Here is a 12,134-nt window from a genome sequence, read left to right as displayed (position 1 = left end):
TGTGAAGATCAAGGTAAAAATATGCAGAAGCTAAATGATTATTTCATATTGTCTCCCGAGAGAGTCCTAGAGTGAGAAGCGAATTTTTGAAATAAAACTAATTCTGCCAAAAGAGGAGACTCGGTCACCACTCATTGCAAACCCAAAAGGATATCGTTTTCCAGATTTGATTGGCCTAGTTATTAGCTTTTATCCGTCAAGAGTGTGAGGGAGAGTGATAAAAAATGGCGACTAGTCTGAGTGGGAAATTGGTCAAATGAGCCCTTTGCTTGATTGCTAATAATTCAGCCAATCAAATCCGAAAAACGATTTCCTTTTCTCTTTACTTTGAGAGGTGACCCAGAAATCTTTTGGGATATTTAGTTTTATTTTAAATGTTAAATTTATCTCTAAAAGCGATCCCAAAGAACCCCTCCTCCCAAATTGTCAAAATTTGGGTAAAAAAAACATTAACATAAAATATCTCCAAAACAGCACGGAATATTTGAGTTATAAAAACATGGGAAAATCAGGAGTAGAAAACTGAATAAGTCTGTATTTTTCAGATTTTTTAGGTCCCAGAGCGGAATGGGAAAAAAGGGGGGTCCGGGCTTTTGGTGCGATTGAGTGGTGGATTGGTTGGTAAAGCATTGCTCAAAACTAAATTTTATTCTGTTTACTTGTTCACAAATCGAGCTACAACACCAAATGTTATTCTTTTTAACAGAAAACATTTTTACTTGAAAAAAAGTAGACTTGATGAACGAAGGGGAAACATTTTAATAAGGGGGAAATGTATGTATGCTAAAAAAATAGAAAGATATGGGTAATAAAAAAACTGAAGGACTGAACCTTAGTAAGTATTTCCAGTAAGAAAATTACTAATTACCACATAGAAAACAGGAGCAACAACACTTAGGATCACAGTCTGTCGTGACGGACAAGCTTCCACGTGGATTTGATAAATCATTGGTAACTTGATGTTCTTCTAACCTAGTTGGTGTATATTGAGCAACATTTGCTGAAGATTCAGCACTTAGATGGTGAAGTGGAGGAGGTAAATGTGTTATTTGACGAGAATACAATGCAAACTGTAGCAAAGAGCAAATTCCGGTTCTATTATCGAGGTCCTCTGGATCTTTACCAGCCTTAACTTGCAGCATTTGTATACCATGTGAAATATCAGGAATCGGTAAAATCTCCCAAGTTAGCCAGGAGCTGCATTCGTCAGCTTCTAATTGAAAAGGCGGACAGCGCCGGTATACAAAAGCACCGTGATGTTGTATGTTTAGCGTGAACAACGTTTTAGGTACAGGTTCAGAAGAATTCCATAAAATACGTTGATAGTATTTTGTCCAAATTGGACTTGCCCGACCTATACGGTACGTCGGTAGGATTATAAATCCGGGGTTAAACAGCTTACCATCAATTTCAATACAAAAGCGAGAAATGTTGGTGCTCCTTCAAAAAAGTAGAAAATATGAAACAAGAAAAATTAGAATTTACGAAAACTTTTAATTTCAAATGTAATAGTAAAATTTTTGACGTTTCTTTTGACATCCAAACTCAAATTTTTTCTTAAAAACTTACATTGTTATGTTCAAAAGATTCTTTCACCACAAAGTACAAAAACAGTATGACCAGTTTTGTTTCAGTCAAATATGGGCTGCTCAGCTGTATTCAACGATCAAACCTCAAATGGAAGCAATAGTTTTCGGACAAACAATTTTCAAGGGTGCAGTACAAAGTCACGTTAGTTTTTAATTGGTAGTAACTGGAAACCTTTGTAACAGACTTACCTCAAAAGTTGCTGTCGGGAGACATCTTTTGGTCGTAAATTTCAACAGTTGATTGCCCAAGGCCAGTCACAAGTAAAGAGGAACAAATTTGAAAACAGCATCCACATTCAATTAAAAGAGTCGGAATAAGTGCGACCGTTCAAACCTTCTGGCCATTGAATGTCCCGGATGTAATTAGATACAGCGAACACGTTTGGCCAATGGACTTCGTCGTTGAAATCGTGAGTCTTCGTCGACGTCGCCGTCTGATATTAGCACGTCCAGTTCAGCAGGGGTTATAGTGGAATAACGCAATCGGTAAGACTGGTTTAGTCTTGCTTTTGCGCTTCTTGATAAATCGCTTCTGGCGGAATAAGCGCAACTGGCGCTGACATCTAGTAGTCAGAGTTGGTGATTGTTTAGCAGCAGAAAAAGGGAACAGATATGGGAGTGAGCCAAGACAGAATGCTCGACTCTTTCCCAACAGAATCCAAGTTTGTCATATATAGTTTGTCCCTGATGAAAAAAAATAGCATTTTCGCAAAACTTACCAAAAATAAGAAAATTATAAGGATACAGCTTCGTATGGTCTTCAGACGCGATACCGAATCATCGAGTATTATAACATTGACGAAAATAACACTTTGTGTACTTGGTACTATACAATTTGTGGGTTAGCTGAAATTCTACTACAGAAATGTCCTTGCTTACTTCTAGAGGTACAAACTTTCACGCATCATCATCTGTACCCAGCAACATCTTTTGATGAGATTCAACATTCTTCTTCAACAAATGTTTTGACAGGAAAAATGGCAAGACTAAATCCAACGTTTTTTTTTTATTATTTATATCAACAAAATGAAGAGACGACGAAGAACACAATTCCTTAACTTCCTAGTAAACCTATTTAATTAAATAGTTTGTCCACAACACTTAAAGAGAGATTCCCTAAGTTCTGTGGTTTAGCGAAACGGCAGCTAGGTTTTGGTTTGTCAACGCTGTTTGGTGCAACACACGAAAAAAGAGTATTTTTTTTTTATCTTTACATTCAACACCATCTAGTGGCAACTTTCAAAACTATTCCAACAGTAGAAACCTTGAACTATAAGCACAAATCCGGGGTTAAACAGCTTACCATCAATTCCAATACAAAAGCGAGAAACGTTGGTGTTACTTAAAGATAAGTAGAAAATAAACAAGAACAAGTAGAATTTACGTTATTATTTACGTTATTTTTTTAATAGGTAGTAAATGGAAACCTTTGTAACAGACTTATCCAAAAGTTGTTGTCGGGAGACATCTTTTGGTTGTAAATTTTTACATTTGATTGGTCATGGCCAGTCACAAGTAAAGAGGAACAAAACTGAACAATATCCACAATCACTTAAACAAGTTGGAAACCAAGTTTTTCATATATTGTTAGTTCCTGGTGAAAATAATAGCATTTTCGAAAAACTTACCAAAAATAAGTCGCATGGTCTTCAGACGCGATACCGAAACATCGTGTATTTTAACATTGACGAAAATAACACTTTGTGTACATGTTACTATACAATTTGTGGGTTAGCTAAAATTCTACTATGGTATTGTCCCTGCTTTCTTCTAGAGGTAGAAACTGTCATGCATCATCATCTGTACCCAGCGACATATCTGTTTGATGAGATCCAACATTCTTTGTTAACAAAGGTTTTGACAAGATAAATGGCAAGACTTTACCTCAACGTTTTTTTAAATTTATATCAATACAAAGAAGTATTCAATTCCTTAACTTAGTAGTAAACCTATTTAATTAAATAGTTTGTCCACAACACTTAAAGAGATTCCCTAAGTTCTGAGGTATAGCGAAACGGCAGCTATGGTTTGGTTTTGCAACTCTGTTTGGTGCAACACACGGAAAATGAGTATTTTTTTTTTATTTTTACATGTCACTCCATCTTGTGGCAATTTTCAAAACTATTCCAACAGCAGAAACCATGGACTTTAAGCACAGTGCTTTTGGGTAGTGTGCTTCACAGTTGTGTGCTTAAGATCCACAGACCCCCTGGGGGCCATAGGAAAAATAAATGTGTGTGAATATTAAAAAATAAATTTTAAAAGCAATAACATTTTCTGATAAAATTTTTTCGCAATGATTATTTAAAAACTTCGTGTAAGGGGGATTTTTTTAAATTTTTTTTCAAAAACAAAAGTCTGGACTTAGCAGAAATAATGGAAGGTGGATTTTGGTTTTTTAGGAAAAATTGGTAGTTGAACTTTGAATTTTAATGATTAATATTGTTAAAAGGAAAAATTATTGAAATGTAAAAAATGGATGAGTTTGAATTTTTATTGATGTATTTTACAGGAACAATTATTTGTAAGTTTACATAGCACTCAGAAATAGTTTCTCACATCACGAAATTATCAGCAAGAGGAAAGGTACTTGAGGAGAAAATAGACATGCACTTGTGATTTATCAATCAAACTTGTATTTCAGCAATCTTTCAACACAACCAGAGAAATATTTCAGAACTTCGATGTATAGGTATGAGCAACATGAGTAGTGGTGACATAGTCGGGAGAATTGCTGGTTTAATACATATGAACCTCAGATGGTAGTAGTTTGAAGCAGGGTAATACTTAAATTCCTCGATGTGTTATACCAGGCAGCGTACGTGGTTGTGTAATAGGCAGCTTCTTCGGTGTAGTACTTGGGGCTGCGGTGTTGTAGCTAGGTGTAGCGTAGGTCGTGGTGTAGTAGACTGGAGCATCAGTGTAGTGTTTCACTTCGACGTAGCACGAAAGAGCAGCTTTTGTGTAGCAAGTCGGGACTGCGTTGTGTAGATTGGGGTAGAGTAGTACTTCGGTGTAGTACTCGGCTGTTTTGGTGGAGTAATAAGCGGGAACCTCGGTGTAGCAGCAGGGAACAGAGTAGTAATTAGGAAAACGTGCAGCAAGTAGATGAGAACAGAGTAATACTTAGGAGCCTGGGTGTAGTAGGATAGGCAGCAGCATACGTAGTCATGTAGTACTCCGTCGCCTAGATGGTGTAGTAACTCGGGGCAGAGTTATACTTCAGGGCGTCAGTGTAGTGGCTCGGGACAGCGTAAGTTGTGGTATAAAACTCCGGTGCTTCAGTGGTGTAGTACTGGAAGACCTCAGTGCAGGAACCGGTCGTTGCGTAAGTTGTGTAGGAAGGCGGTGGCGTTGCGGATTGGTTTGCGCCATGCCCAGGAGACATCGGTACACCAGTGGTCGACCCACCTATCAACGATACAACACCCAACAGCATACGACGCCTTAGATAACAACACGGTAAACAAATTCAAACATTAATATTAAATGTTAACAGGCATAGTTACAAATAGAAAAATAGAATTGATACAAAACTCAAGAATATTTACCCATAATTGCGAATGGTTGGAGGAATGCAGTTGGTGACAGATAATGCACTGCAGTTTGGGCACGACTTCTTTTTTTGACGACTCCTTTACGCACAGTTATAATTCGGGACGTAGGTGTAATAGCTCGGGGCAGCGCAGGTTGTAGTGTAGTACTTGAACGCTCCGGTGTTGTAGTAATGCGGGGCCTCGGTGTAGTAGGCAGGGGCAGCATACGTAGTCGTGTAGTACTCCGTCGCCTTGGTGGTGTAGTAACTCGGGGCAGAGTAATACTTCAGGGCGTCAGTGTAGTGACTCGGGGCAGCGAAAGTTGTGGTATAAAACTCCGGTGCTTTAGTGATGTAGTACTTGGGAGCCTCGGTGTAGTAATCCACCTCTCTGGTGATGTAACTCAGGGCAGAGTTATATTCGGGGATTCGGTGTAGCAGCTCGGGGCATCATCAATTGTGGTGTAATACTCTGGAGCCTTGGTGGTGTAGGAACCGGTTGTTGCGTATGTTGTTGTTGTGTAGTAAGGCGGCAGCGTTGCGGTTTGGCTTCCGCCATGCCCAGGAGATATCGGTACACCAGTGGTCGACCCAGCCATCAACGATACAACACCCATCAGGAGCACGACGCCATAGTTATCTAAACAGTAAATAAATTTATATTAACTAATAGACAAAAATAGAATTGATACAAAACTCCATGTTACAATAAGAATATTTACCCAGAATGAAGAATCGGTTACACGATGAGGGATGCAGTTGGCGACAGATAGGGCACAGCAGTTCGGGCACGACTCCATCTTTGTAGACGGCTCCTTTTACGCACAGTAATACTTCGGGACGTAAGTGTAGTAGCTCGGGGCAGCGTAGGTTGTAGTGTATAGTACTTGAGCGCTTCGGTGTTGTAGTAATGCGGGGCCTGGGCCTCAGTGTAGTAGGCAGGGGCAGCATACATAGAAGAGTAGTATTCCGGTGCCTTAGTGATGTAGTACTTTAGAAAATCGGTGTAGTAGTCCGGCTCTCTAAGGATGTAACTCGGGGTAGAGTTGTACTTCGGGCTTCGGTGTAGCAGCTCGGGGCATCATCAATTGTGGTGTAATGCTCTGGAACCTCGGTGGTCTAGGAACCGGTTGTTGCGTATGTTGTTGTTGTGTAGTAAGGCGGCAGCGTTGCGGTTTGGCATCCGCCATACCCCAGGAGACATCGGTACACCAGTGGTCGATACAACATCCAACAGCATACGACGCCTTAGTTAACTACACAGTAAACAAATTCACACATTAATATTAAATTTTAACAGGCATATTAACACATGAAAAAATAAATAAAATTGATACAAAAGTCAATGTAAAGACAGAATATTTACCCATGATTGCGAACTGGCAATACGGTGAAGAAGGCAGATGGTGAGTGCGCTGCAGTTGTTTCCGTGTCGGAGATGCTCACTCGACTGATTTTCTATCGCCTTTTCTCTCTCCTTTTATACGATTTTTTCTCACCCTCACCTCTTAAGCCTTGCGGTTATTTTACCTGCTTGATAATGATGCTACACGTGTCGTTCTCACCCAGCCTCTACTCCACTGCATGATACGTTTTACGTAAAGATCTCCGTGACCTTCGAGTGTGACTGTCCTTTCCTTTTGCAGGTCGGACGTTGCTGGGGATGGGTCTAAAAAAAACAAGATCAAAATGAATACCAAATGGTTATGTAACACGTGTCGTTCTCACCCAACCTCTAAACCACATGACGCGTTTTTCGTAATGGTCTCCGTGTTTTTCTAGTTTGAAGGACATGCGGACGCTCCCTTCCTTTTGCAGGTTGACTTTGCTGGGGATGGGTCTACACACCAAATGCAAATGGTTATTTAACACGTCTCGTTCTTACCCAACCTCTACCTAACACGTTTTACGTAATGATCTCCGTGACCTTCGATTGTGAAGGAAATGCGAATGCGAATGCAGGTTGACGTTGCTGGGGCTGGGTGCAATAAAGTAAAGGTTTTCTTTGGTGTGCCATCTATCTTCATAGTTTCGCACTTAGGAGAAATGAAAAATGGCCGCTTTTTTCTTGTTTTTTAAATCTTTAAAAAAAAAAGAAACTCGAAAAAGAACGTTTCAATTTTTTCGGAAAACGCGTTCGCACACCGTGTTTCGGTAAATTTAAAATTCCAATTGTTTTTTTTTTTATTATTATTAAATTAAAATCATGAACAGCCATTCGGGACAACGCAAGTAAATGACAATTTAAGTAAAAGCTCTTTTTTGCTCCGAAGTTTTTTCAAATTGTAAAGCAGACCGATTCTTTTAATGGCTCCTTTCTTTTCCCCTTGCAATTATCTATTATTCAATCTCGGCAGGTGCTCTAAAATGTCTAGACGATTTCTTTCTCTCCCGTTGACCTCCATTTAGCACACTTCCAACTTTAAGGTTTCGTTTCTTTTTATTTTAACAGAAGAATAAAGAGAAAAAACAAAAGGCTGAGCTAACGATCCGACAAGGGCTTTTAACGAGATCTATCTTGAGAACCGAGTCTTTTTCAATGTTTTTTTCCCACCAAATAAGATGTGTGTGTATTTTGACGAACCGAAAAACGCGACTGAATTTCTAAATTCCAAAAAGCTATTTGAATCTATCCAAATCTATATGTATGTACAGATGGTTGTGTCGACGGTTGCGTTCAATAGGTGAGTTGTTCAAATATTTAGACGGTAGTACAAGAGATACGATGATTTTTGAATCCCGCTGGACAAATAAACACAATACAGGTTGGAGGGAATAAGAAAAAAGAAAGAGAAACCGTCTAAAACAAAGCAAAAAAAAAAAAAATAAAAAAAAAAAACTAAACGAAAGATATCTCGGGAAGGGGGTGGGAGAGAAGTGAAGCATTGTAATCTTTTACAGCGTGTTATTGTTGTTGTTTTTTTGTTTGACATTTTCAGCAATTTATTCCCGATATTTGAAGGCCATGCCGTTCACAGTAACGCAGCTGGGCTTGGCGCATTAAGCGCTGTTTTCGTTCCTGCAATGACAGGCCACGCTCGTGAACCAATTTGCTGAAAGAAGACGCAGCAACTTGTTGCAACTGCGACGAAGCACCCAACGGTTTAAAGTTGGAAGGGCCAGCTTGTGACGACGGCCCCGACGGAGCACTCTCTACCCTCGTCACGACAGGCTCGGGAATGAAAGGGACAACACCTTCCACTAAATTTGCCACCGTGGCATCCACACTATTAGTGCGACCTACGTACGAAAATAAAAATAGAAACGTTAATGTGTGATTTGATTCAATAAAAAACTAGTTATTTTACTTAGATCGCTCAAAATGACAGCCATCGGTACATGTGGCAGCACTTCTTTGACCTGACTGGCCATCACTTGCCATCGATTGTTGGGTCGTTGAACAGGGCGAGGAGGTTGAGCTTCAAATCGTTTTCTTTTGATTAGTTCAGCCTAGAGAAATCATTTTATTACTATAAACGAATGACCAAAGTTATAAAGAGCAACGTCTTCACCTTGTCTTTGGCTGTGAAAGATGTAACGGTAACGCCGAGGTCTTGGCTGACAGTCGATTCTATCCGATTGACGTAAGCTTCGAGTTCTTCATCTTCACGGCATTGAGTCGGTTCCAGAAATCTAAAATAAAAACCGCCATTAGGATCGCTGGATACTTGAGTCAACAAAGTTAAATTTAGCGTTACTTAATGTTGAAAATTGTGCAGGGGCTGAAAAGGAGGAAGAACACATCCGTCCAGGACTGGCTGTCAAGAACTGTGATGGCAAAAGACGGGAAAGGACGTGAAATCCTCAAAGAGAGCGGCTGAACCGGAAGGCTCGGGTTGTTTCGTTTGTGTTGTTCAAAGCTTCCGAGCTGAAATTTGAGAAGTCCTGATTTGGCTGTTGTTGTTTCTTCCTCTGGAAAGGTGGTGATGACTCCTTTCTTATCCGCAATAACTTGAAGCACAATTGAATCAAAGGGGCTGCAGTGATTTGCGACCCAGACAGCATTTTCTTGAACAACTGCCTTGTTTGAGTATTTCTCATTCACAAAGACGCCCAGCATGAATCCACACACCCTCAACAAGTACCTGAACATGTGGAGTCAAACGTCATGATAGTTTGCCATATTTATTTTTAAATGAGGTATAGACTGTTACCTTTTGATAGGTTGGTATGGCATGTACAGAAACATGAGATAGAATTGAATGAGAGCAAATATTCTCATTACTAGCAACAACAGCCCTAGAGGGGTGTAAAATACCAACAACAGCAATGTCCAATCCCATTGTGTGATCCTGGACAAAAATAAACAATAAGAATTATAAAATAACGCATTACACATCTAGCACCACAGTAATAACACAAAGTTGTTAAGGGAAGAGAACGTGATCCCACACAGCCCCAAGGCAAGCAAATCATAACATCTGCTGCTGTATGGGCATATTTCTATTAAGAATCTGTAATGGACACAATGACAATTTATGCTGACTAAAAGGTCTGAGTAGGACTTGATAATCTCGGAAATTCAATGTTTAGATCGATCTGCAAGATCCTGTAGCATATTGCATAGCGAAAAACCTACTTGGAACGATAGTTTCATGTCAGACCTTAGCTACAAAATTGAAGCTGCTGTTTAAAATTTGTAACAGACTGAAAGAGGTTTGAAAATTGGATGAATGTCATACGAAAATTCGAGGAAACTTTACCTTGAATCCTCAAATAACTCTTCTAAATTAGGAGAAGCCATTACTATCGACACGTAAACAGACCCCTGCAAATACGTCGGAACTACTAAACAGCAACCAGTCGATTTGTTGATGACGTCAGAATCGAGTCAATATTGACCAGTCCATTTGTCCAAAAAGAAAGCTCTGTTATCACGCTAATAAGAAGTAAAGAACGGATTATATCATAACTTAAATATAGTTGTATCTTGCCACGATTCTTTAAGACAGCAGCATGTCTACTACCGTACTACGTGTTTCAAATTTTAAAAAAGACCCGACCATCGTCCTTTAATTGTCTGGCCTCATTAATTTGCTACACAATTGACAATTTCAACAGCTTTTTCGGTACCCGAAATTAAACGATACGAAGGCCACAGCGCTTTCTAAAGACACCGGGGATAACATGGAATAAAGCAAAACTAAAAAAACAACCTGCATGCGGAACAGTATAAGCTAATTACCAGCATCCGTTCAGCATGAAGTAATATAAGAAAATCCCATGGAAGATGCGGACTGGCGCCCGTATTATTATTCCGCGACGTATTTACAGTAGTGACAGTATACTAAAAGATATTGGACATTGGCAAAAAAAAAAAGTTAAAATTGGGAACGATCCGTAACGAAACGTTCGGCGTCCCTTTTGGGCAAGTGCGCACCTCAGACCGAGGGTCCAATAATATTGCCGATTTTATAATAGAAAAGGTAAGTTTCCTTTTTGTTGTTGAAAATAGAAGAAGAGCCGCTATGGTTTTCTAAAGAAAATGGCCTACCGGCGCATTCGTTCCGCTACCGAAGTAGCAGCATTTACAAGTAATATTCATCCAGCAATTGTCGACATTGCCCCCCCCCCCCCCTCAAACTACTTTCGTAAAAGTCGTAAACTTTGACCGAGAAACATATCGATTCGGCAGTAGAAGAAATAAACTAATATACAATAAAAAGAATTGGAAAAAATAGGTACTCTGGTCGTTTAAATGGTAAGTGGGGCGTTTGCAACGAAGGCTGATTCACCTGAGAGTCCAACTATAGTTTACGACAAGTATAAAAATATAAAAGAGATATCGTTTTAAAAGAACAGAGGGCGGTATACACATCTTTGTGTATTCCAGTCTCCTTCGATATTGATCCGAGACGGAGTGAAAAAACACGAAACAAAACATCACCGTGGGAAAACGGCGGATAAAAAGCGCGCGAGAGAAATGTAATTTAAAATTGATTCGCCGCAATGCTCTCGAAATATGTGATCAGATGAAATGTAATTAAAAAAAAATGTTTATTTCATAAAGCAAGTGATCGATATCGCATGCGAAAGTATGTGTACTACACACATGTGTGACGATTTATTTTCGGCGACCCCAACAACAAAAATAAATGAAGAAGAACCGGACTGAAACGGTTTCAATTATTTGCTCAGTATTTTGGTTCCCATTACACGCACGTACGCTTTGAGAGCCCAAACGTGCCGAGAAAAAATTCCCAACATTAGTGAGTTAATTGAATTCCATTGGGTTTGAACACACACTGTGGGGCGGATACTTTACTCACATGAGGAATTCATCTGTTTCTCCTGTTATTTGGTTTTAATGAACGCCGCCACAAGACCCTTTTTGTTTAACTTTTCCTTTTTTAATCTGGTATTTCCAGTTTGGGGATATCTGTCGTATCTCACGGAAATTCTTTCATTTATCCAAGGAAATTTTGATACGGATGAAAAGACTAGAATAATGAAAGCGTTAAATCCCTGTAGACGAAAGGCTAGTATATACTAAGAGATTCAGCAGGTTTCGTTGATAAATTGTTCAGCAATTGAAGTGAACAAATGGATAAATTCTAGATAATCTAATGGGAGGGCTTCTTTTTAATGATGTACACACCAAGAAACAATAATAAGGAAGAAAAAATATCCTTCTTGTGAAATTCAATTGTCTCGACGGATATCTAAGACGACCGAGTAGTACATTCTAGTCTATAATATAACGAGAACCATCCTCGGGTTGCCTGCCATTGTCTGTCTTCTATCGCCTGTGAAACAAACCGAGAAGCGGAGAAGAAAAGGTGTCGCCGCCATCACAAGAGATGCCAACCCACCTGGGACATTGCCCAAACGTGGGAACATGAACCTGTTTTTTCTCCTTAACTAAAATATAAGAAGACGTCGGCTGTCCATGGGAGAACTGCATACACACCGATCTATAGAAAAAGAGTCGAAGATGTATATACACACTAATATAAGGCGGCGGATCAATGCGTCAAAGAATATAGGCGACAGGAACAACGGGAACGCTT

General features: G+C 39.5%; 1 protein-coding gene and 2 long non-coding RNA genes across 3 annotated transcripts; all 3 read right to left on the bottom strand.

Annotated features, from left to right (window-relative positions):
• Positions 1 to 3,243: 3,243 nt before the first annotated feature.
• LOC124192243 lies at positions 3,244 to 3,791 on the bottom strand. The gene is made up of 2 exons (XR_006873622.1): positions 3,474 to 3,791; positions 3,244 to 3,407 (listed from the first exon to the last, which is right to left on the bottom strand). It is a non-coding gene; the product is annotated as an uncharacterized LOC124192243 (long non-coding RNA).
• Positions 3,792 to 4,069: 278 nt separating this feature from the next.
• Positions 4,070 to 6,590, bottom strand: LOC124192086. Its single transcript, XR_006873574.1, has 5 exons — positions 6,491 to 6,590; positions 5,847 to 6,380; positions 5,141 to 5,764; positions 4,716 to 5,035; positions 4,070 to 4,643 (listed from the first exon to the last, which is right to left on the bottom strand). It is a non-coding gene; the product is annotated as an uncharacterized LOC124192086 (long non-coding RNA).
• A 955-nt stretch (positions 6,591 to 7,545) lies between these two features.
• Positions 7,546 to 10,099, bottom strand: LOC124192085 (lipid droplet-regulating VLDL assembly factor AUP1-like). Its single transcript, XM_046585236.1, has 6 exons — positions 9,828 to 10,099; positions 9,279 to 9,416; positions 8,823 to 9,209; positions 8,637 to 8,757; positions 8,433 to 8,574; positions 7,546 to 8,364 (listed from the first exon to the last, which is right to left on the bottom strand). The coding sequence occupies exons 1-6, from the start codon at positions 9,866 to 9,868 to the stop codon at positions 8,060 to 8,062; spliced, it is 1,134 nt and encodes a 377-aa protein (XP_046441192.1). The 5' UTR covers positions 9,869 to 10,099; the 3' UTR covers positions 7,546 to 8,059.
• Between the last annotated feature and the right edge of the window lie 2,035 nt (positions 10,100 to 12,134).

The sequence above is a fragment of the Daphnia pulex genome, chromosome 4 (genome assembly GCF_021134715.1).
Source record: "Daphnia pulex isolate KAP4 chromosome 4, ASM2113471v1".
In the NCBI taxonomy this organism is placed as follows: Eukaryota; Metazoa; Arthropoda; class Branchiopoda; order Diplostraca; family Daphniidae; genus Daphnia; species Daphnia pulex.
Note: the sequence above shows the minus strand (reverse complement) of the source record. Positions and strands in the feature narration are given on the sequence as shown.

What these genes read in the sequence shown, in the direction of transcription:
- LOC124192085 (XM_046585236.1), bottom strand. Translation starts at nt 9,868, where the DNA reads ATGGCTTCTCCTAATTTAGAAGAGTTATTTGAGGATTCAAG. An exon ending in CCATACCAACCTATCAAAAG is followed by an intron (nt 9,210 to 9,278) that starts GTAACAGTCTAT and finishes CCACATGTTCAG; the next exon opens with GTACTTGTTGAGGGTGTGTG. An exon ending in TGTCATTTTGAGCGATCTAA is followed by an intron (nt 8,365 to 8,432) that starts GTAAAATAACTA and finishes TTTCGTACGTAG; the next exon opens with GTCGCACTAATAGTGTGGAT.